This window comes from Anomaloglossus baeobatrachus, chromosome 1 (assembly GCF_048569485.1).
Source record: "Anomaloglossus baeobatrachus isolate aAnoBae1 chromosome 1, aAnoBae1.hap1, whole genome shotgun sequence".
In the NCBI taxonomy this organism is placed as follows: Eukaryota; Metazoa; Chordata; class Amphibia; order Anura; family Aromobatidae; genus Anomaloglossus; species Anomaloglossus baeobatrachus.
This window is the reverse complement of record NC_134353.1, coordinates 272057957-272084330: the sequence shown is the minus strand read 5'-3', so window position 1 is coordinate 272084330 and position 26374 is coordinate 272057957. Positions and strand designations below refer to the sequence as shown.

General features: G+C 43.8%; 1 protein-coding gene across 2 annotated transcripts in view; it reads left to right on the top strand.

Moving 5' to 3' along the window:
- The window catches only part of PRSS12 (serine protease 12), a 283643-nt gene extending 264958 nt beyond the window's left edge, over window positions 1-18685 (top strand). For both annotated transcript variants that reach the window (XM_075350102.1, XM_075350092.1), the window contains 2 exons: window positions 16853-17133; window positions 18034-18685. In XM_075350102.1, the coding sequence (XP_075206217.1) occupies window positions 16853-17133; window positions 18034-18341 (589 nt within the window). In that variant the 3' untranslated portion in view covers window positions 18342-18685. The remainder of the gene's footprint in view (window positions 1-16852; window positions 17134-18033) is intronic.
- Window positions 18686-26374: the final 7689 nt, after the last annotated feature.

Sequence of the window (26374 nt, the reverse complement as noted above, 5' to 3'; positions counted from 1 at the left end):
ACCCTTGCTTACATTGTTTTTAAAAGAAGCCAAGATGAACAGAGCTGGGATCAGGAAAGACTTTGCTACCTACCCCGGTGTCATCTTGGGGACGGATAAGAATGGCGTATTTTTGAATGTGCTTGATGCAAATGTAGCTGTGAAGTGTACAACTAGGGCACAACTGCTGCCACTGAAGGGGTGGGTGTGTGTGGGGCCCAATTTTTGGAAAAAAGGGAGACTCCGCTTGGAGTAACCCTTGCTTGATGTGTTTTTAAAAGAAGCCAAGATGAACAGAGCTGGGATCAGGAAAGACTTTGCTACCTACCCCGGTGTCATCCTGGGGACGGATAAGAATGACGTATTTTTGAATGTGCTTGATGCAAATCTAGCTGTGAAGTGTACAACTAGGGCACAACTGCTGCCACTGAAGGGGTGGGTGTGTGTGGGGCCCAATTTTTGGAAAAAAGGGAGACTCCGCTTGGAGTCACCTTGCGGTGTTTTACATGATTTTAGAAGGGCGTGCCATGCCTATATCTGTGTGTCCTCCTCTTTTTCCTTGTCCAGCTGTTTTGTTTTCGCATGAGTATATGTCCTTGTCACTTTCCAATGTGTTTGAGTTGTTTGTCACCTTTAGGACACCTTTGAGGGTGTTTTCTAGGTGTTTTTCTGTGTTTGTGATTGCCTGCCATTGTTTCCTATGCAGTTCGAGTTCGGTTCGTCGAACGTTCGACGAACCGAACTCGAACGGGAGGTCCGTTCGGCGAACCAACCTCGAGCCGAACCGCGACCGGTTCGCTCATCTCTAGTTAGGACTTCTATCGGATTGTGGGGTTTCTTTCCCCTCCCCCCTTGGGTTTTCCCTGTTACAGAATTATACAATTGGTTATATAACTCACACGTAATCGTGATTCTCCTCTGGGTCTCCCCTGTTACACAGGTATATATATTTGAGTCATATACTTAATCTTTACATTAACCTAGGGTGTCTTTCGATACTGTGGTAGTGCCCTTTTATTCCTTCCACCAGTACCATTACCTGGGATACATGTTTTTTCCCCTATATACATTCTGAGGCAATTACATCTTTTTGCATGAATTGATTCAATTATATTAACTTGGGTTCTACGCAACATTAATTGCAAATGGGCTGTGGTATGGGTATTTCTATTATGTACCATGTCTCTAATTTTATCTCCTTAATCTGTCCACACCAATTGTGACCTCATTGTTCTGGGTCTTTTTCCCAATATATTTATATGTACATCATTCTAGAACTGTGCCTGGCTCAACAAGGGGTTAATAACAGTTCACAGCTGCCACTAAGCTCTAGATTAGTAATGTGAGGCATCTATGGGATCCCCCATTACTAATCAGTAAGTGAAAAGAAATAAACACAAACATCGAAAAAACCCTTTATTTCAAATAAAATACAAAAAACACATCCTCTTTCACCCCTTTAATAACCTCCAAAACACCCAGGTCCATTGTAATCCACAGAAAGTCCCATGATGATTCCAGCTCTGCTACATCTGAAGTGATAGCGTGCAGCCATAGAACATGACTGGGAGATTCAGGCAGAGAATGTGACCTCATGTGACCTCATTGAACTGAGTGACCTTAGATGAGGTTTCCTATGATCAAAGGTGGAGCACCATGGGAACCTCGAACTGTGACTGCAAATAACCTGAGTGATGTCACCGCTCATCGTGGTGCTCATTCTTTGCTTAAAGCTCACAGAGGGTGGTCATGTTCTATGGCCGCACACTGTCCCTTCAGATGTAGCAAAGCTGGAATCATCATGGGACCTCATGTGGATTACGTCAGACCTGCGTGTTTTGGGGGTTAATAAAGGGGTGAAAGTGGGTGCTTTTTTATATTTTATTTAAAATAAAGGATTTTTTTAGTGTTTGTGTTTACTTCTTTTCACTTACAGATTAGCAATGGGGAGTCTCATAGATGCCTTTCATTACTACCCTAGGGCTTAATGGCAGCTGTGAGCTGTTATTAACCCCTTATTGCCCCGATTGCCACTGCACCAGGGCAATCGGGAAGAGATGGGTAAAGTTCCATGATTGTCGCATCTAATAGATATGACCATTCTGGGCAATTGCAGGCTGTTATTTTTAGGCTGATGGGGCCCAATAAGCATGGGTTTTCCCAGCCTGAGAATAGAAGCCCCCATCTTTCAGCTTTATCATGGCTGGGCATCAAAAAATGGGGGGAACCGCATGCCATCTTTTACAGCCTGTAGCTGTATGCTTTATCTGTGCTGGGTATCATAATATGGGGGGACCCTACACCAATTTCTTTCTTTTTTTATTTTTGCAGCAATAGAGACGCACACATAGCACCTCTGATTCCTTGCAGTCAGACACGCTGTTACACAGGGTGAGGTTGTCTCTGACTGCAACCAGAGGCACGGGGGACTACTGGTTGGTGGGGGAAGCAATGAATATGTATGAGCGACCAAAGAAGTAGAAGTAGGGCCGCATGGAGCTTCGGCTAGTATAACGCACCTGCTCTAATCCCCCTATTCCTTCTACGACTATTTTAAAGCACCGGATTCTGGTCCCCACAGACTTATATGCAGACTGGCATCCAGTCAGATATCTGGAATCAATTCCTGGCCCAAACTGTTTTTTTTTAACCCGGTTGGACCCGCCGATCCCGGGTATCTGTGAGTCCGCCCATCACTAATGACAGATTCCCTAATTCTATTAGAATATGTTTTACACTAGTATACTCTGTCCAGTGTTATGTACCAGACTCACTGAATAACGTCCACTGGGCTGCACCTCTCCCACTACTTAGCCCCAAGTTCAGTAGGAGTGACAGGTCTCTCCATATTTGCACATTACACAGTTCTTATTAAATTTAATACACTTCCCTGGATGTATTGGGTTTTTGAGTGAGAGATATTGTTTGTATCTAGTCTTTGCTCTTTTAGATGAGAACCCAGAAGACCCCCTTTTCACTTAGAATTCCTAACAGGGTATTTGCTAGTAATCCTCAAAGTTTTATGTAAGGTTGTAAAAGTCTGGTCCTCCATAAAATGTAAATTATCATGCAGTAAAATTTGAGCCATGCACTGAAAACCTGACTCCAACTGTGACTGAGGACGCAGGGTTTGATCCCAAGTGCACATTGGAGCTTAATTGTTTCTGCACATTGGACTTGTGTTTCCACCTTTCCTTCTTGCCTTGACTTAATCCTGGCTACTAGCCAGACTGTGATTACGTGAAATTAATATTTTCAGGACTGGTTGCTATTACCTGATGACAGCAGTAATTTTTCATGGGCAGCCGCTCTCTGAGAACAATTATTCTGGGGCGTTTTTGTCTATTCTGATTTCCTAATCGATGCCAGTTTTTGCCTGATTGATTTATTTTAGTTTTCAGCCATTCGGTGATGCCAAGGCATTCTGAACTTTAACATATTTTGTGCAACAGATAATCTTTCGTTGAGAAATATAAGCTACTCTATGACTTATGGTTTGTTTTATTAGCACTGGGTATTTCACAGATAGAGATCAGCATCATCTACGGCAGAGATAAAAGAAGTGGTGCCAGCTTGGTCCCTGATGATAACGTATAGTACTCCTCTGTTAGAGATAGGATCTAGCCTCGCTAGCCCTTCATTCCTGGAACACAGTTTTTCAATATGATTACATCACTTTCCAGATCGGGATCACTGTATTGTGCCAAAGGAAGATTTATCAGAGTGCCAGAAAGCTGAAGAGCAATCTCAAAATTACAAATAGACTGGTATAACCTCAGGAAAATCCCAAATAAACCACAGATAAAAGCATAAGTAAGTCTTATAAGCACAATGGACACATTTAGTTAAGTAAAGATAAGTATAATTGCTCCTAATGGTGCTGTAATGTTTGCTTGATAGGAATGTAGATGCAAAAGCTCATTGCATTACATTAATACCTAATTAGCTTAGGTGTACATAGAGAAAAGTTATAAAATGTTAGTATAAATAACATTTCTAGAAATGTATAGACTTTTAGCCAAAAATAAATATTTAGAGGACTCCACTGGCTATGAAAAGTTATACTGTACATCAGAAAGAGGCTACCACTGACCACCACTGTACAAGGTGTGATAATCCATAGGAGTAAGATGTCATAGCCAAAGTGTAGTACTTTAGCCTGCTTTCTGATTCTTCAGCAGTGTGGAAACTGTTGCAGGTCATGTTTTTTTGCCAATCAAATTTGAAAATGTTTGAATTTCTGTAATACTGCGAATTTCGGGAAATTCGACTCCAACTTGATAATTCGTAAATCGATCCACTCATTTGTAATACTGATTAGTCTTTTAGTTGCTGAAACTGAAAATAACCAGGTGGCAAGATGGTGTCATGACGATACCTCACCAGAGTGATAAAATTGTCCATATCATGAGTTGTGCATAGTTTTCTCAAAATGTGACCCCTTTCATTTATATCAAAACTTTGAATCTTGGTTTCATTCAGAAAATATAACTTCTCATGTTCTGAGATTGCTTTAGGTGTCCTTTGGAGTACTCCAAGGAGGAAATTATATTAGAGCCTGATTGATGGAGTGTTATAGGGATGGAAGTCAACCTGGAAAGTTCTTTAATTTTTAGTTCCTCAGCTTGACCTTAGCGACAACTTGAATGGTCACAGTGGTTTTGAATTTCTTCTGTTTTCAAATGATAGAAGATAGTGTTCTTTAGGACCTTTTCTGCCATACACTGTGGAAATGATGGTCCCAAGGTTCAATACAAAATTGCCATTTATTAGATACCTTAAGAATCAACGGTACAAAAATGTAAAAAATATATATATATATGTATGTAGACTGTTACTATTTCAAACTCTAGTCCATAAATTTCTTATAATAACTGGAAAACCTCACTGCCCGGTGGGGGATAAAGACAAGTGGGCAACTTTCCAAATCATGGTGAACCAATTCTACATACCACAGGTGGACTCCAGCAAGTTTGTGAAAACATTTTTGATACATTTGTACAAATTGATTTATCTTTAAAGGATGATAGAAGGCAAGAATATTATGAATTATTATGAATTTTAGGCTTTATCACAACAAAATAAAAACACAATGTGGACTGGCATCACAAGTTCAGCTTTTTCATCCATAATAAATATGAGGAATTGTGTTGATCCATTCAGATTTCTATCTTGGTTTCAGCCATTTTCCTGGGTAAAAAAAAGATAATACACTATTCTCTCCATCAACAGAATAAAATCCCAACAGAGAGAAATCCTGCAAACAGAACAAAGAGTACCTTTTAATGAGAAACATGTTGAATGAAACATTTGGATTGTTCAACACCTCGTAGTCTGTATCAAAATTTTAAGACCCACATAATGGGAAGAATGTTAACATTCCTATTTTGTAATGTACGTAATAATAGAATACACAATAAAATAACTTTTTTTCATGACTGCAATTCACCACCACCATTTATTAGGAATCTATTTTTCATCAGTTCTAGAAATTTAATTTGATTATGCTATCCTGTGTTTTTCAAGGTAAAGAGTGTGGAAACAAATTACAAAGTTTATGTGCCCTTGAAATTAATTTTTAATTTATGTTCATAAAAATCTAAAAACAATGAATATCTATATATATATATATATATATATATATAATTGCCTTATTCTGTCTGTCTGTCTGTCTGTCTGTCTTGCTCCAAAATTGTGTCCTTACGGTGACACAAAGCTGATTGGCTGCTGGGCTCGCCATGGCCCCGCCCCCCCCGCACGGATTGGCCGCTCGCCTCGCCTCGGCTCCGCCCCCCCACGGATTGGTCGCTCGCCTCGGCCTGGCCCCACCCTCCGCATGGATTGCCCGCTCACCTCGGCCCTCCGCACGCATCGCCAGACATAACCTTGCGCTGCTGGGATCGTGACGGAGCCGGTGTACGCTGGTAACCATTATACACATCGGGTAACTAAGGTCCCTTGGTTACCCGATGTGTATCATAGTTACCAGTGTACACCGGCTCCTTCACGATCCCAGCAGCGCCAGACATAACCTTGCAATGCTGGGATCGTGATGGAGCCGGTGAACGCTGGTAACCATTATACACATCGGGTAACTAAGGTCCCTTGGTTACCCGATGTGTATCATAGTTACCAGTGTACACCGGCTCCTTCACGATCCCAGCAGCGCCAGACATAACCTTGCAATGCTGGGATCGTGACGGAGCCGGTGAACGCTGGTAACCATTATACACATCGGGTAACTAAGGTCCCTTGGTTACCCGATGTGTATCATAGTTACCAGTGTACACCGGCTCCTTCACGATCCCAGCAGCGCCAGACATAACCTTGCGATGCTGGGATCGTGACGGAGCCGGTGAACACTGGTAACCATTATACACATCGGGTAACTAAGGTCCCTTAGTTACCCGATGTGTATCATAGTTACCAGCGTACACCGGATCCCGATACACATGTGCAGGGAGCCGGCATTATACTCTTCTCCTCCCAGGACTACTCCTCCTATTATAGTCCTCCTATTATACTCCTCTCTGAGTATAATAGGAGAACTATTATAGCATGGGGGATGGAGCACGATGGGGTGCGCAGCATGGGGGATGTAGCAGGATGGGGGGTGCGCAGCATGGGGGATGTAGCACGATGGGGAGTGTGCAGCATGGGGGATGTAGCACGATGGGGAGTGCGCAGCATGGGGGATGGAGCACGATGGGGTGCACAGCATGGGGGATGTAGCACGATGGCGGGTGCGCAGCATGGGGGATGGAGCACGATGGGGAGTGTGCAGCATGGGGGATGGAGCACGATGGGGGGTGCGCAGCATGGGGGATGGAGCACGATGGGGGGTGCACAGCATGGGGGATGGAGCACGATGGGGGGTGCACAGCATGGGGGATGGAGCACGATGGGGGGTGCGCAACATGGGGAAAGGAGCACGATGGTGAGTGCGCAGCATAGAGGATGGAGCACAATGGGGAGTGCGCAGCATGGGGGATGGAGCACGATGGGGAGTGCGCAGCATGGGGGATGGAGCACGATGGGGAGTGCGCAGCATGGGGGATGGAGCACGATGGGGAGTGCGCAGCATGGGGGATGGAGCACGATGGGGGGTGCGCAGCATGGGGGATGGAGCATGATGGGGGGTGCGCAGCATGGGGGATGGAGCACGATGGGGGGTGCGCAGCATGGGGGATGGAGCACGATGGGGGGTGCGCAGCATGGGGGATGGAGCACGATGGGGGGTGCGCAGCATGGGGGATGGAGCACGATGGGGGGTGCGCAGCATGGGGGATGGAGCACCATGGGGGGTGCGCAGCATGGGGGATGGAGCACGATGGGGGGTGCGCAGCATGGGGGAAGGAGCACAATGGGGAGTGCGCAGCATGGAGGATGGAGCACGATGGGGAGTGCGCAGCATGGGGGATGGATCTCGATGGGGGGTGCGCAGCATCGTGGATGGAGCATGATGGGGAGTGCGCAGCATGGAGGATGGAGCACGATGGGGGGTGCGCAGCATCGGGGATGGAGCACGATGGGGAATGCGCAGCATAGGGGATGGAGCACGATGGGGGTTGGGCAGCGTGGGGGATGGAGCACGATGGGGGGTGCGCAGCATGGGGGATGGGGCACGATGGGGGATGCGCAGCATGGGGGATGGAGCACGATGGGAGGTGCACACCTCCCCCCAACACACACACACACAACACACCACACACACACTGGGAACCTCAAACACCGCCCTACACAGACACCCACACACACAGACAACGCCGCACACACACACACAACGCGACAGACACACAGCGCTCCACAAACAACGCAACACACGCAACACACATACAACACCGCTCTCACCCCCCGCCACACCCAGACAACACCCAGAACATGTACAGCGCCCTACACAAACACTTGGCAACTACACACAACATCTATATATATATATATATATATATATATATATATATATATATACTTAACAAAAATCATACATTAACTACACAATACGTAAATTCTAGAATACCCGATGCGTAGAATCGGGCCACCTTCTAGTACTTTATAAATAGTTTGGAATAAAAATACAGTATCTTATGTCTTCATGGTTACTAACTAGAAGCAATTTCTCTCTATCTGTCCACTGTTTCTTGGCAATGGCAGACAATTTTTGAAAACTATACAGATTATTCTTCCCAAGATAAGGGCAGGTTAATGCTATTTATAGCATGTTGTTAGTGATGAGCAAGCACTACCTACTACTACACTACTACTGCTTGGGTGCTCAGTACTCGTAACAAGCAGTTGGAAGCTCTGACGGGCTCATCTCGTGTACCGAGAATTTGGAATTCATGGGAAACACAAGTATTTTTCCTGAAAGTTTTCCGGAAAAATGCCACAGTTACCCATTGATTTCCATTATACTAGGTATATGAGTAGAGCCAGTCTTAGGGGTACTTTGCACGTTGCATCATCGCTACTGCGATATCGTCGGGGCCAAATCGAAAGTGACGCACATCCGGTGCCGGTAACGACGTCGCAACGTGTAAAGCCTAGATACGCCGATAAATGATCGCAAAAGCATTGTAAATCGGCGATCTGTGTAGCGTTGGACATTTTCATAATGTCGCACCAATAGGAGATACGATGTTGTTCCTCTTTCCTGTGGCAGCACACATCGCTGTGTGTGAAGCCGCAGGAGCGAGGAACATCTCCTTACCTGCCTCCACCGCCAATGCGGAAGGAAGGAGGTGGGCAGGATGTTTACGTCTTGCTCATCTCCACTCCTCCGCTTCTATTGGCCGCCTGCCGTGTGACGTCGCAGTGACGCCGCACGACCTGCCCTTTTGGAAGGAGGCGGATCGCCCGCCAGAGCGACGTCGCAGGGCAGGTAAGTACGTGTGAAGCTGTCGTAGCGATAATGTTCGCTACGGCAGCTATCACAAGATATCGCATGTGCGACGGGGTGGGTATTATCGCGTTCGGCATCACTAGCATCGGCAAGCAATGTCACAGCGTGCAAAGTACCCCTAAGTGTCCAACTGCTTATAAAGAGTACCGAACACCCGGTCATGGTAGTGCTCATTCACCACTACATGTTCTATGTACCGCCCCGCGCTCGGCTGCAGCCGAGCCGCTCGGGTCCGGGCTCGTTTGGTGGGTGGCTCGAGCGCCTCCGGACCCGGGGGTCACGTCGCTCTGCAAGGGGATGCTGGCGATCTCGATGGGGGTGTTTAGGTAGGGGTACGGCCGGAGCTGTGTTTGAGTTCGTGATGCCACCCACGGTATGTGGTGAAGGTGTAGACACCACCGCTGCAGTTACCGGGCACCCGGGGGAGATGGTAGTTCAGCAAGATGTTAACCCCTCCGTGGGCAGGGATGGTTGCCCCGAGACCGCTTGGGGAGAGTGACAATTGGGCAATGCAGGACGGTTCGTGGCCGGATGGCACTGTTGTACTCACGATTACTGACACACACAAGTCTCTAATGAACAAAGTTGATGGTGGTCGGTGCCCGCAGCCGGCTGCGTCTTGTCCCCCACCTGGGTTGGTGGTCCTGGCCTTCTTCCTGCACCTTGCTATGTTTGTGTAGACTGCCTGTGCCTTAATAGCGGGAGTCCACTCCCCAGCTGTGTATGTACTGGTGGAGTCCGTTTGCCCGCAGGTGCTGGCCCGTGGGATCTCTCTGCCTGTGCGGCGGCTTTCTATCCCCCTTGGTGGGCTGTTGCCTTCTTTCGGGTCTTGGGATGGGAAAGTACCTAAGGTCCAGACCTCAATCAGTGAATTTGACGTGGTCCAGTGGCTTCTGGGCCTCATTCTGGGTCTGAGTACCCCCTTGTGCTCTGTTTTCCAGTCGGTTCCCCTGTTCGGTTCTGGCGGGCCACTACCCTGTCCCGGTCCCTAACAGTTCCACCTGGCCATCTTCCCTGCTCCTGCAGGCCAGGCCACCGACTGCCTCCTAGCCAAGGTACCAGGGCTACGACCCTGGCACCTGTCAGTTTCCGCTGCAGACCTGTCACCACAGGCCTGCCGCACACTCCTCTCAACTCCACTTGCTTAACTCACTGACTACAGTTTCCTGCCTCAGGCCCTCTGGACTCCTCGGTGGGCATGGCCAACTGCCTGGCTCCACCCCCTGGTGTGACCATCAAGCTCTGAGGGAGGTGACTAGGTTTTAATGTGGTTGGCTGCTGTTACCTTTTTAAGGGGACGGGTGTTATGCAAGGGCCTACCTGTGACTACCTGGCTAGTCCAGGTTGTCACATTCCCCCTTGGTTTAATACAGACCGTCCGCGGACTGTCCGACCACCACCGTTTATTTTAACTGAAAAAGAGAAAACACATACAACTATAATAACATTATTTACATTTTTCAAGTATATGTGAGATTTCTTCCCTTGCGGGAGGCATTTTGCTTGAACCGTTGCTAACATGTAAAAACATTTTTATTAATTTAACTCACTTGCCGTCCTCCACCGGGGCTCCGACCCCTGATAGCGCCCTCTGCGGCTCTGACTGCAGCGATGTTCAACAAGTCAGGCAAGGTCCTCCTCCTTCCACCTGTGTACTGGATGGCGTCTCCCGGGAACATGGGGACGTTCAACAAAGGCAGGAGGGTTACTGCAGGAGCTGGTCCTTTTAACTTTAAAACATTTTAACTGTAAAACTTTAAAACTTCAGGGGTTAACTTGCAGTGGTTCTCCGGCCCCCTCTCAAGGCCGGCCGTTTTCAGGGCACGCACCCGCAAAGTGCCCTGGCTTTCTGCAGTACCTGCAAATCGCTACAATCATGTCCCCGAAGACGCCAATGACGAGCGGGACCTCATCCTCCGAGACGGACTCTGTATCATCCCCCGAGCTGCTGCCATCTGTCGTCATCGGTTCTGAGTTGGTGGCCGTGGGATCTTCCAAACCGGGCGCCGTTCCCATCACGGCCGGTCAGACGGCCGGGGCTGACATCCTTCCTGCGACAGACAGTTCACCGCCAGCTGCTGCACGGGGAGTCACCGCCGGTACCTCATGGCCCGCCGCTCCTGCGTCCGGAGAGGGAGCTGCAGCCTCCTCCTTGCTGGCGGCATTCTCTGCGGGCGCCACCGCTCCAGCAGTCAGCACGGGGCTGGCATCAGGCTTGGGAGCAGACATCTTCCATCTGCCCCCCCCTTGGTCTTTTCGCGGCCTTCCCTTTTTCAGCCGGACAACTTCACTTCGTGACCGCTCACTTTCTCTGCAAGGCCGCGTTCTTTGGGGGCGGGGCTTCTTCCTTCGTGCCCTTTCTGCGGGGAAGAAGACTCTGGCGGGAAGCTTCGCGCAAAAAAGATGGCGACTTTCTGGGTCTGAGTACCTCCCTTGTGCTCCGGTTTCCAGTCGGTTCCCTGGTTCGGTACTGGCGGGCCACAATTTCCGCTGCAGACCTGTAACCACAGGCCTGCCGCACACTCCTCCTCTCAACTCCACTTGCTTAACTCACTGACTACAGCTTCCTGCCTCAGGCCCTCTGGACTCCTCAGTGGGCATGGCCAACCACCTGGCTCCGCCCCCTGGTGTGACCATCAAGCTCTGAGGGAGGTGACTAGGTTTTAATGTGGTTGGCTGCTGTTACCTCTTTAGGGGGACGGGTGTTATGCAAGGGCCTACCTGTGACTACCTGGCTAGTCCAGGGCGTCACATTATATAGTATCAGGAGAAGCCTGAGCTTCATTTTATCATTTTTCACATTTATCGTAGGAGTAAAAACAGAGAAAAACATGAGCATGATTCACAGGTAACACCCACTGAACACTATACTTGCAGCTATACTGGCATAATTAAAAAAATAATAATGCTGCTGACAAATATGGTTTGGGATATGTTTTACATCTAGACTGACAATTTTTTTCCCCTATATTCAGCATATATTGAGACAACATTGAATAGTTTTCCTCTCTACGAATAGGATGGGTACTTTTCTGGCATCAAGGTCCATAAAGTTGTAGGCAGAGCTGCATACCAAGTCTAAGCCTAAAGGGTGCTTTACACGCTGTGACATCGCTAACGATATATCATCGGGGCCACGTCGTTAGTGACGCACATCCGGCGCCGTTAGCGACATCGCAGCATGTGACACCAAGGAGCGACGATCAATGATCGTAAAAGCGTCAAGTCATTGATCGTTGACACGTCGTTCCTTTTCATAATATCATTGGTGGTGCATGCTGCTGGTTGTTCGTCGTTCCTGCGGCATCACACATCACTATGTGTGACACCGCAGGAACGACGAACATCTCCTTACCTGCGTCCATTGGCAATGAGGAAGGAAGGAGGTGGGCGGCATGTTCCGGCCGCTCATCTCCGCCCCTCGTCTACTATTGGGCGGCTGCTTAGTGACGCCGCTGTGACATCACTATGACACCGAACGCACCTCCCCCTTGAAGGAGGGATTGTTCGGCGGTCACAGCGACGTCGCTGAAAAGGTATGTGCGTGTGACGCTGCCGTAGCGATAATGTTCGCTACAGCAGCGATCACCAAATGTCGCACGAACGACAGGGGCGGGTGCTATCGCTAGTGATGTTGCAGCGTCTAAAGCACCCTTAAGGCTAAGTTCACACACTGCATCTTTTCTTAACCACAAAGATGCAGCATTTTTGGTCCCAAAAAACAAGTGTTTTTACGCGTTTTTACCGCATTTTGCCCAATCTGTTTCTTAAGTCAAATCTATTGACTGGAAGGGCTCAAAAACACTGACAAAAACACAAAAAGAATTGACATGCTGCATCTTCAAAAACGCAGCCAAGATGCAGCCAACGAAAGATGCCCAGTGTAGACAGCAAAATAGAAATCTCAATGGGAGAAGGAAATGCAGGCATTTAGGTGCATCTTTGTGACCTCAAAAATGCAGTAAAAGATGCAGTCTGTGAACATAGCCTAATATGTGTGTTTACACTTTTCCCTTTGCTAATTCAGTTGTGTAATTTTATCTAATTTCTGGGAATGCTGTATGAATTGTATATATTGTTGCTGTAAACAGAGGTACTGTGCTGTATATAATAAGGAACTTATTGATTATACTCTAGTAGTCTCTGCAGTAAGTGAAAAATGTACAACTTAATATTTTTTTTATACATGGTTATGAGAAAACTACTCAAAATGATATTTTTTTAATAATAGAAAATGTAAAAAAATAACTTTCCTTTCTTTTTTTGTCTTTTGGAAATGTAATACTTTTGGGAATAAAATATATTCAATTTAATATTTCGTTGATATGGATTTGGATATAAATGGTTCTTGATAAACATTGCAGAGCTATCAGTTCATTGAAGCTATATTTGTTTCTTGGCATGTGAAATGCAAACTTCTGCCAAAAGTCCTTCTTTACATATGTAAACCACCCACACTAGTATGGAACCCTGGCAGGGCATTACTTGATAGTGAGATGTGCTTTAATGATAGGAAGTAGTTAGCATTCCATGACTTAGATCATTTCCTTGAATATAATACGTTGCTAACACATTGAGAACACTGTCTAAACTTGCTAACTTCTGCAAGCTTACTTGTAAGGAAACATCTCTAGTTACAGATTCAACATAATTATCAGTTTATTTATATGGTCAAGGGGTTGTGATAACATTAAAATCAAATTAATTTAATCACAAACTTGTCATCTTTAACATTGTCAACTGTTACTAACTTATTCCATTTATTGTACAGTCATCAGTAAAAACTTTGCACACACCTGTTCATGAAGTCATTTTTCTTCTTATTGGAATGTGCATATTGTAGATCCAGACTTGAGGCAGCAAAACTATGAGGAGACATATGTCCCCATATGGAAACAAGAAACATATGAAAAGAAAAACAGAATATGTTTTAAACCTTCCATTTCTTAAAGTACTCATCTTTTACTCTTATGACAGGCTTACACCACCTTTTCATTCTATAAAATAGCTTTGTCAGGCAGTCAGTTGGTATGGCTTCCAATGAACAGGTTTGCTTTGTCAAAAGATCATTTGTGGAATCACTCGCCTTCAGATTTTTTTTGTGCCCATCAGATGTGTTTTGCAAGGGCAGTGTTGGTTGGTGCACAGGTTTATATACTGCTGAGCTCTATTCCAGAAGTATTCTAGGACAGAATATGGCAATGACCACTCAACTAAGTACAGAGAAATGACAGTCAATCATTATTCTAAAATAATGTCAGTCAAACCAAAATATTGGAAGAACCTTCAATGTATTCTCAAGTGTAGTCATAAAAACCATCAATCATTCTCATGAAACTGGCTCTCATGAGCACATCTCCAGGAAATGAAGACAAAAAATTACCTCTACTGCAGAGGATATGTTCATCAGGGTTACCAGCCTCAGAAACTGCAAATTGACTGCCCTCATCAATGACGCACAAACATCAAGTAGTTAACACGTCAACATTAACTATCCAAGGGGAGACAGTGAGTAGCAGGCCTTTATGGTTAAATATTGCAAAAAGTCACTGCTGAAGACTACAAGCAAGAAGAAGAGTCTTATTTACGTCGAGAAACAGGAGTACTAGACATACAATCAGTAGAAATCTGTACTGTGGCAGACAAGTAAAAATTTTAGATTGTTAGTACTGACCTCGATCTCTGTGAGGCACAGTGAAGATAAGTAGATTGTTTTGACATTTTTGACATGTGTGATGTCCACTGGGAATCATGGAGGAGGAGGGGAGGTTCTTTGCTGGTAAAACTGTTAGTGATTTATTCAAAATTCAAGGCACACTTACCCATCGTGCCTACTACAGCATTCTGCAACCACATACCTTCCCATCCGGTTTGCATTTTGTGGAACCATCATTTGTGCTACAACAGGTCAATGACATGGAACCATCATTTGTGTTGCCACAAGGCAATGACCTAAAACATATCTTCAGGCTATGTAAGGACTGAGTGACGAAGAACAAGAGGGATAGACTGCTGCATCACCTGACATGGCCTCCATAATGACCTTGTCTCAACTTAATTGAGATGGTTTGGGATAAACTGGACTGCCGAGCGAACCATGATCCTGTAGGGTCAGACACTGCCAATACACCGTACATAGCAGGGACACATTTCTAAAATTATCTCAGCATACTAACTTTTTTTTAAACACATCCAATTATGGCGCTTATTCTTCCAAAGTTTATAGATTAAAATTAACTTTGTGGGAAAACCCATTCTAGGAGTGTGGCTGGGGTTGCCACATTTTTCAGATGCCACTGTGGCCCATGACAGTGTTAAATAACAGCCAGATATACTGACATTGCCCAAAGCTGATAAAAGAAAAAAAATCACAATCTCATCCATTTAGCCAATTTATTTGAAGTTGCATTGTGAACAAAGGCCAAGGGGGCGACTATTTTCTGAGAACTGTTCTGTGATATTGCATATTTTAACCCCAAATTAAATATTAAAAGACAATGTACCTAAGCATACGGAATGGAAAGGAGAAAAAAATGTTTATAGCCTAAAAGGATATGGATATTTTAAGGGAAGATTTTATTTATGTAAATGCATGTTTTTTTTGGCTAAAAATCCTTTTTGCTACTGGATTTCATGAAAAATTGTAAACCACAAGCCTTCAATACCCTATGTATTTCAGTCTGCAGAATGAGAAAATAACTGCAGCTTGGGCCACTTTAACAAATAAGAACTTTGGTCTATATTTACACTGACTAAGTGAAAGCAAAATCCAGACATACAGTGACAAGCAAAAGGGTAACAATGTTTTGAAATTTTAACTTTTCACCTCTATAACTCACCATCCATTACAGCACGGGTGGGGGACCTTTTTTCTGCCGAGGGCCATTTAGAAATTTTTACCATCATTTGGGGGCAGCACAAAATTATCAACTTGAAAATTATCCTGCTATACTTGGTCAAACTCACTGTGGTGGTTGGAGCTGCTTCTCTTAGCTGCAGCTGTGATATTAGGTGATATTGATCGTGTTGCTTCTAGCAACTGCTTTTCCAGTTTTGTGTTGGCTGGAAATGCTGTATACACATCACAAAGAAGACACTGAGGACATATACATCACAGGAAGGGCTGGGGGCATATACATCACAGGAGATGCTGGGGGCATATACATCACTGGGGGTACAGACATAACGGGTATATACATCACTGGAGGGCAGAGACATAGTTTGGGGGACACAAACATCGCTAGTGGTATATACAGCACTGGGGGGTACACACAGGCATAGGGAGGCTGAAGGGTCACATACAGACCTGGGGAGGCTGAAGGATCACACACAAGCCTGGGGAGGCTGGGAGCACAAACATACCGGAGGAGGCTGAAGGGTCACGCGCAGGCCTGGGGAGGCTGAAGGTTCACACACAAGCCTGGGGAGTCTGGATGGTCACACAAGGCTTTGAGAGGCTGAATGGTCACACACAGGGCTGGGGAGGTTGGGAGCACAAACATACCTTGGGTGGCTAGGAGCACAAACATACCTGGGGAGGCTGGATGGTCACACACAGGCCTGGTGAGGCTGGATGGTCACACACAGGCCTGGGGAGGCTGGCTTGTCACACACAGGTCTGAGGAGGTTGGCTTGTCAAACACAGGCTTGGGGAGGCTGAAGGGTCACACACAGGCCTGGGGAGGCTGAAGGGTCATACACAGGCCTGGGGAGGCTGAAGGGTCATACACAGGCCTGGGGAGGCTGAAGGGTCATACACAGGCCTGGGGAGGCTGGGAGCACAAACATACCTGGGGAGGCTGGATGGTCTCACACAGGCCTGGGGAGGCCGCGAGCCGGAGGTTCCCCACCCCTGCACTACAGCTTAGAATGTGAGACTACCATATATTATATGTTGTGTGTCAGACAATTTTCATACAAGTGTTTTGGTCCTTTGCATAGGATGTAATTATGCTTTCTAATGTCATTTTCTAGGTATGGTAACAACACTCGCAGTTATGTGATAAGAGTGGGAGATTATCACACACTTGTCCCTGAGGAGTATGAAGAAGACATAGGAATCCAGCAGATCATAATACACAAGGATTACAGACCTGATGGCAGTGACTATGACATTGCTCTTATAAGGCTACATGGATCTACAGAACAATGTGTACCATTCAGCACCCACGTCTTACCAGCCTGTTTACCAATGCGACGAGAAAGACCTCAAAAAACAGCATCCAACTGTTATATCACAGGATGGGGTGATACAGGTAAATGTTAGTATTATATTATGCCTTTGTTTAATTTAATGAATAGCTCTCCCACACGGTATGAACTTGTGTTAAATCAAAACTCATGAAAAGTTTGTTGAATTGCCAGGTTGAGGTAAACTCAATTGGGGCCGATTAATCAAACCTGAGAAAACTGTCTTTGTTGGCTGGGTCAACAAATCACATTGCAGCTTCCGGTTTATCCCATCTAGTAAAAATAAAATAAAGTTCAGATCTAGTTTCTGTAGTCCACAAGTATAGTTTTTTCTTTAGACAGTTTGAATCAATGACTCCCAATTTATATTATGGATCTGAATTTGTTCTTTAATATGATTGAAATTTTTTTGTACAAGGGTAATCAGCAATGTAATTATTTGCTAAAACTACGAAGACGCAGAAAAATTAAGATATAATAATGTTTGATCTCATCTTGGCACATATTAAACTAACACATCAACCTTGAAAATATGATGGATAGGTAACATTTGAGATGTATACATGATTAATGCCAGGATGACATTTTGAGGCCCAGATGACAAGTCATCGATGGATCTCACATTGTTTTTTTTAAGCCGAATATTTTTCAGTAAAATACATAAATAATTCTCATTGTACGGCTGCTAGACTGACATTAAATGCCATAAAATATCCCTAGAAGCAGACCTGTCAGTCACGGTAATGTTTGTTGAAGTCAAGACTGCTATGGAAGTGCATCAGTCACTGACAGCTCTGCTCTATCTAATGCTTTTCTAAACTATCATTTTCAACCTCCTGCAGGGACTCAAATCCCTGGAACAACATCTGTACTAGACATGGCAGATCTTCATCTTGTGTAGACTATAATAGCGATTAAAACACATTTACCAAACCATCTGTGTATTTATTTGCATGCACTTTTAGGTCGGGCATATTCAAGGACTTTACAACAAGCTGGAGTGACATTATTACCCAAGAGAATCTGTGAAGAGAGGTACAGAAGTCGGTTTACAGGACGGATGCTTTGTGCTGGAAGTCCTCAAGAGCAGAAGCATGTGGACAGCTGTCAAGGGGACAGTGGTGGCCCTTTGGTCTGTGAACGTTCTGGAGGAAACTGGGTAGTGTATGGGGTAACTTCTTGGGGCTATGGATGTGGGATGAAAGACTCTCCTGGAGTATACACAAGAGTGTCTTCTTTTATACCATGGATAAAGAGTTTGACCAATTTATAGACCTCTGAGGAATTCACATGTTTCCAAGGAAGCTAGACCAAATTCTCATGTATGTTACCTTAACAACAAGGCACTCAGGACTATGGCATAATGTTTCTATCTTCGCACAACTAGAAAAGGCTGCATCATACAGACTGTATTACCTTTTAGAGAAACTATATAAAAGAGATGCCAAGCGGCAGCCAGAGAGGGTGTACAATATTAAGGACACTGTCTAGATCAGCAGGTTATGAAACTTCCAAAAATAAACAATTTATGACATAATGTTATTTTTTTTTATTGCTGTCTAAATACGTTGTTTTTATCTTGTTAATAGTTCTTCAATTAAAGTGATCTGATCTGTTTTTGCTGTGCACACATATTTTTTTAGTATTTTAACTGATGCTAAGACCTCCATACATATTAAAAATAAAGTCAGCTAAACTTGTTGATTTTGGCAGCACCAGAGGACTAACAGATGTGTATTGCGGCCTCCCGATTCTCCCTTCGCCAGATAATGTTAGAGAAAAAACTTGGGTGGTTTAAATTTAGACACCCAAATATTTTGTTGTCAGGGTACAAAGGCCACTGCCAGAAATGCCTTCAGCTTCTTTTTGCCCTTGCCTTATAAAAAGACTTTTGGATGCTCAGCTAAACTGATCATACATGTGTATGAAGCAGTAGGGAAAAATGGCTGTTGTCTCAATTAGCATAGCTCATGTTTGTGGGCGCCAATAGGGTATAGTTTTCAGTATATCTCTGATGGACACTAAATGGTCAGTTTCAGCTAAACTCAGCTATTATTAACATAAAATAAATTAAAGTGTAACTGTCATTTTAATTTTTATTTCATAAACCAATAGCACACATGAAAATAAGCCATTGTTAAATATATTTTATCAAAGAAACCTTCTTTCTCCATCAGGACTAATCATTTATTTTTAAAATTCTCAATTCACAGGTAAGATCTGTATTCAGTGAGGACAGATTTTTACATTACTGAGATAGGGGATGGCAGTTGTTACTGCTAATATTCTATATAGATGGGAGAAGGTGAGAGAGAAGGAGGACAGGTGAGCTAAAGATGGATCTTCTACCTTCTGTTACCCTCTCCCATCAACATAGAATCTTATCAGTAACAACTGCCATCCCCTATCTCAGTAATGTAAAAATCTGTCCTCACTGAATACAGATCTTACCTGTGAATTGAGAATTTTAAAAATATATGATTTGTCCTGATGGAGTAAGAAGCGAATTTCTTTGATAAGATATATTAGATAGTTTCTTATTTTCTTCCGTTCTATTGATTTTTAACCCCTTATTGACCTTCTATACGCTTCTTAACGGCGGTCGTTCAGCGGCCTAATTCCTCAGCACAGTTTTTTGACGGCGCTGAGGAATAAGTAAATAAGTAAATAGTGCTGTCTCACAGGTAAAAATCCTGTGGGTGACAGCTATACATAATGACAACTGACACCCACAGGCATCGGCACCATCAGATTTTGCAACTTATCGGGGCCGATTAATCACTTAAATATTGCTGTCAATTGCGATAGCAGTATTTATGAGGTTAAATGGGGGTTAAAAACTCTCTATGGTAGGATGCCCCCCACGATTATAATAATTGTACCAAGGGATTATCTGACAACCTAAACTAATACTGCATGGGGTACAGCGCAAAAATTAAAATAAGAACTATTCTTGTATTGCTGTGTATTTCTTCATTCTACCTCCCAAAAATTGGAATAAGGCTCAGTTCATATTTTTCTTGAACTGTCTACTGAGCATTTACACATTTCAGTGTAAATCACAAAAAAACATGATTCAGACAAAACCTCCAATGGAACCACTCACTCTAATGAGGCAGATGGAGACACTTTGGACTCTGCCTGGTCTTTGTTCTTTGGGCGTCCCATCATTCTAGGCATCTTTTTAACCCATAAATGTGGACAACCACAGTTCTGTGCATGCCTAAAAAAAATGGATACCAGTGAAACAGATGCCAAATGGAGTCCAAAATGACTCAATAGAGTGAGTGGTTCTATCAGTGACTGAATCACATTTGTAGTGATTTACATGGAAACCCCAATTGGAAGTGCTCAGTGTAAAATACAAGAATTTGATCCCAGCCATATACTGAAAGCGATCAAAAAATGTTCTGTACAAAAAAATCTTTCCAATAAAACACCTAACTTACCCACACAAAACCAACCCCCACTCAAGTCCATCATCGATCACTGGAAATATGGGGGGGTACGACGTTACTGGTTGAACAAAGACTCTGGAAAAGTGATGCCTTCCACCCCCTAAATAAAATCCAATGAAACCCGCACTATCAAATCCAAATACCCCCCTCCTTCTGAGCCCCCCTGTGCCTAAACTGCAGTAAACAACCACGTGTGTGGCATTATTGTAGTGGGGAGAGCGCACTTAACATTTTATGGGGTGCATGCCTGCAGAAGCACAAGCTGGGCGCAATGTCTGGGGTGCACTACAATATAAGGAGGCACAATGTATGGGCACTAAACTGGCATATTTGTAATTTCCCAGAACAGAGAGAGCATAGCTTGGATGCTACAAAATAGTCACTGCAGTCATAGATACATTATTTGAGAGGTGCAGTTCTACAATGGGGTCATTTTGGGGGGTTTGCGGCTCTTCTGCCACATTAGGGGCTCTGCATATGCAAACTATTCTACCAAAATCTGTGCTCTGAAAGCCAAATAGCACTCCTTCCTTCTCATCCCTGCCTTGTGGCCAAACAGTAGTTTCTGATGACATATACCGTGTTTCCCCGAAAATAAGACGTCCCCCGAAAATAAGACATAGCAGGAGTTTTCAGGGATGCTTTAATATAAGACATCCCCTGAAAATAAGACATAGCTGCGGTCAATAATGAAGTGTCATGCAGTGGTGAAAGAGTTAAAGACTGCAGGACACTTCATTATAGGTAGCGGGCACCCCCAGAAGAGAGAAGACAGAAGAAAGAAGACCCCCGATCATACTCACCAGACGCCGACCGGGAGCAGGTGAGCGCATCAAGGTCCTGCAGCGGCGGAACACACACACACACACACACACACACACACACATACGATCACACTCACTCACTCTCACACACACATCAGATCGCACCACACACTCACAGCATCCAGTGATATCGCTTGCTTCTCGGCGGCGATACTGTGTGGTGCAGTGACCTTCCAGGACCTGCCGGAGGATCACATGGCCGGAAGCATGTGGTATCTCCGGATGCTGTCAGTGTGTGAGCGCGTATGTGCGATATCGTCAGTGTGTGTGTGAGTGTATGCGATTGGATGTGTGCGTGTATGCTGTCTGATGTGTGAGTGTGTTCTGTTGTGTGTGTGTGTGTGTGAGTGTATGCGATCCGATCTGTGAGTGTCGGCAGAGGAGCACGGCGTGCAGCACAGCTGCTGCGACCGCTCACCGGAGGGCACAGGGAGAAGTGGGGTGTGTGTGTGAGTGTATGCGATCAGATGTGTGCGTGTATACTGTCTGATGTGTGACTGTGTGTGAACGTAAGCGATTAGATCTGTGAGTTTCGGCAGGAGGCAGAGGAGCACGGCGTGCAGCACAGCTGCTGGGATCATGGGGTGGGTGGGAAGAAGTGGGGTGGGTGTGTGTTTGTGTGTGAGTGAGTGTGATCTGATGTGTGTGTGTGTGTGAGATCTGATGTCAGCCAGACGCAGGGGAGTACAGCTGCAGGGAGATCACATGGAGAAGTGTGTGTGTGTCTGTGTGTGTGTGTGTGTGTGTGTGTGTGTGTGTGTGTGTGTGTGTGTGTGTGTGTGTGAGATCTGATGTCAGCCAGACGCAGAGGAGGCATGCAGCGTACCTGATGGGAGATCACAGAAGGATCTGGGAGCCATACAGACGCCCTGGCCTGGTAAGTATGACGATCCTGGGATGGGGGGGTCTGTTTTTTGTGGGGGGTAAACTTACCCCCAACCATGTCTCCTCGAGAATAAGACACCCCCTGAAAATAAGACATAGTGCTTTTTTCAGGGCAAAAAAAATATAAGACAGTGTCTTATTTTCGGGGAAACAGGGTAGGGCATCACTGTGTTTGGGAGTAACTGTAAATTTTGTGAGGTCCATTTTCACCATTTTTATTTTTACCACTAAAATGTTATATTACCACATCCCAATGTTATAAAACTCTCTGAGGCACCTATGAGTTCAAAATACTAACAACAACCCTAGATGAATTCCTTACGCAATGATGTTTCCAATATGGGATCACTTGTAGGGTTTTTGCTGATATGGCACCTCAGGGGCCCGTGTCTAATGCAGACCAGAGTCTATTCAATTGGAATCTGCATTCTAAATAACAAGTCACGTTTCTTCCCATCTTATCTCGACTGTGTACTCAAATGTAATGTACAACCACAAAATGGGTACTGCCATGTTCGGTAACAATTGCATAACAAATTGTCCTGTCCATTTTCATGGGCAAAGCCAATAAAATTGTGCATAATTTGTGAGTTAAAAATACTCACCACACCAATAGATGAATTCATCATAGGCTTTAGTTTGCCAAATGGGTACACGTGTGGGTGTTTCTGCATTTTTGACACTTCAGGGGCTCTACAAATGTAACATGTTGTTCAAATTTGCGTTCCTAAAGTCAAATAGTGCTGTTCCGTGTTTGAGCCCTGCCATGTGCCTAAACATTAGTTTTTGACCATTTTTGAGGTATCACTGTGGTCAGAATAAATTGCGTAAAAAATTATGGACATAATTTTCCCCTATTATCCATTGTCAAAATTACATGTTTTTGGCTAAAATAAGATATTATTGGAATAAAACATAACTATCATTTTCACATCCAGATTTTAAAAAGTTCTTTGAAGCACCTATGGGTTCAAAATGCTCAATATACCTCTACATAAATTCCTTGAGTAATATAGTTTTCAAAATGGGGTCACTTGGGGTTTCTAATGTTTGGTACCTTAGCGGCGCTGCAAATGTGACAATCTTGCAATCTATTTCCGACAAATTTGCTTTAGAAATTCAGATATTGCTCCTTCTGTTCCGAACCCTCCCGTTTGCCAAAGAGAACTTTTGACTACATATGGGGTATTGCTGCATTCATAAGAAAGTGGCTCACAAACTGTGAGGTCCATTTTTTATGGTACTTCTTGTAAAAGTCAGAAATTTGGTGCTAAAGCAATGTTTTTGTGAAAAAAAAGAACATTTTCAATATGGCGAGTTGACGAAATAATGTTATCAACTTCTGTGAACTAACTGGGTTCAAGATGCTGTTTCCAAAATGGGGTCACTTGTGGAGTTTCCGTTGTTTAGCAATCTTAGGGGCACTGCAAATGTGACATGGTGCCCACAATCTATTTCAGCCAAATTTGTGTTCCAAAATTCAAATGGTGCTCCATCCCTTGCAAACCCAGCCATTTGTCCAAACAGACGTTTTTGACCACATATCAGCACGCTCAGAAGAAACAACAATTTTTCTTGCTATTTCTTGAATAAATTGAATAAAGTGAATAAATTGAGGCTAAAGCAACATTTTGAGGTAAAATATGATTTTTTTTTCCATTCCACTTTGCATTAATTCATGTGAAGCACCTAAAGGGTTAATAAACTTCTTGAATGTGGTTTTGAGCAGTGTGTCACTTTTGGGTATTTTTTGTCACATACGCCTCTCAAGGTCACTTCAAATGTGATGTGGTGCCTAAAAAATTGTTTTGTAAATTTTGCTGGAAAAAGGAGAAATTGCTGATAAACTTTTAACTTCCTAACAAAAAAAATAATGTTTCAAAAATGGGGCGGATGTAAAGTAGTCATGTAGGAAATGTTGTTTATTACCTATTTTGTGTGACATAACTCTCTGGCTTAAGGGCATAAAAATTAAAAGTTTCAAAATTGAAAAACTCCAAATGTTTGGCAAATTTCTGATTTTTTTCACAAATAAAAACAAAAATATTGTCCTAAATTTACCACTATCATGAAGTGCAATATGTGATGAAAAAACAATCTCAGTATCACCGGGATCTGTTAAAGCATTCCAGAGTTATAACATTGTAAAATGACAGTGGTCAGATTTCTAAAATTTGGCCTGATCATTAAGGTCAAAATTTGCTTCCGTCATTATTAACCCCTTCACCCCTGGCCTTTTTTCATTTTTGGGGGGGTTTTAGCTTCCCTTTTCCGAGAGCCGTAACTTTTTTATTTTTCCGTCAATTTTGCCATATGAGGGCTTGTTTTTTGTTGGATAAGTTGTACTTTTTAATAAAATCATACGTTTTACCATATAGTGCACTGTAAAACTGCAAAAAAATTCCAACTGCAGAAAAATTGCAAAGAAAGTGCGATTGCATGATTGTTTTGGGGATATTTTATTCAACGTGTTCACTATATGGTAAATCTGATTATGAATTGTTATGATTCCTTAGATTGGTATGAGTTTGTAGATACCAAACATGTATAGGTTTACTTTTATCTAAGGGGTTAAAAAAAAATTCAGAAGTTTGTCCCAAAAAAGTGATGCACTTTTTGCGCTATTTTCCGTGACCCGTTGTCGTTCTTATTTTTTGGGATCTATGGTTCACTGATAGCTTATTTTTTGCATCTCAATCTGACATTTTTAATGGTACAATTTTTGGGCAGATGCTATATTTTGATCGCCTCTTATTGCAATTTGTGCAAAATGTACTGCAACCAAAAAACTGAATTTTGGTGTTTTGAATTATTTTGTCGCCATGCCGTTTACCGGTCAAATTAATTTATTTTATATTTTGATACATCAGGCATTTCTGAATGCGGTGAAATCAAATGTGTGTATATTTTTAATTATTTTAACCCTTTAATTTTCAATGGGGTGAATGGAGAGTGATTTGAACTTTTAGTTTTTTTTAAATTTTTTAAAACTTTTTTGTTACTTTTTTATTTTACTAGCCCCATGTGGACTATAAGGATCAGCAGTCTGATCGCTGATTCATTTCTGTTAATCAGAGCTGCACAGCTGTGATCACCAGAAATACTCACCTCTTGTTACTAGCAGCACTCAGTCAGGTGAAAAGGGAAGTGACTCATGATAGCTACAAGAGCCATCACATGACTCTGTGCTACCATGACAACCATCGGCTCACAGTGATTACATAACAGTGCCGCCGATGAATCCGGGTAAGTGAAGATTTACAGCGGCAGGGATTAAAATCGTGATGTCACATTTTGACATTGAGAATTAAGGAGTTAACAGGCGCGGGTGGATTGCGGATCCACTTGTCCCTGCAAGGCACACATGTCAGCTGTTCAAAAGTGATTACAACTATATAGGATACGACGTACCATTATGACCCACGGTCGTTAAGGGGTTAATGTAAAAATTATTACAATGGGTACTCTTTAAGGTATGTTGATCTTTTCTAATGAATTATGAATGATTCCATGTCTCAGTATATTTGGGTACCCATGCTGTTTTGGTAGCTGCAGAATACATAAAAAAAGCCACAAAAATATTTCAACTATGAATAAGAAAATACTCAGTTAAAAGGTTATGCACTAAATTTAAACAATCTAGATATATCCTGTACATATGGTATTTTCAATATTTCTGGAAAAAAACGATCTTTAATTTCTATGTTTACATGTGCAGATATGTCCTTTTTTATTTTTCTTTTGTGTCAACATATACCGAAATGTGTGGCTTGAATAGTGTTTCATTAACAATTTCCAACCATTTGGCTTCTACACCTCACAGTACATACATAAAAATGTGTGTATTTCAGAAAAAATGGGGAAGGAATCCTAAGGGGTACTTTGCACGCTGCGACATCACAGGCCGATGCTGCGATGCCGAGCGCGATAGTCCCCGCCCCCGTCGCAGCAGCGATATCCTTGTGATAGCTGCCGTAGCGAACATTATCGCTACGGCAGCTTCACATGGACTCACCTGCCCTGCGACCGTCGCTCTAGCCGGCGACCCGCCTCCTTGTTAAGGGGGCGGGTCGTGCGGCGTCACTGCGACGTCACACGGCAGGCGGCCAATCGGAGCGGAGGGGCGGAGATGAGTGGGA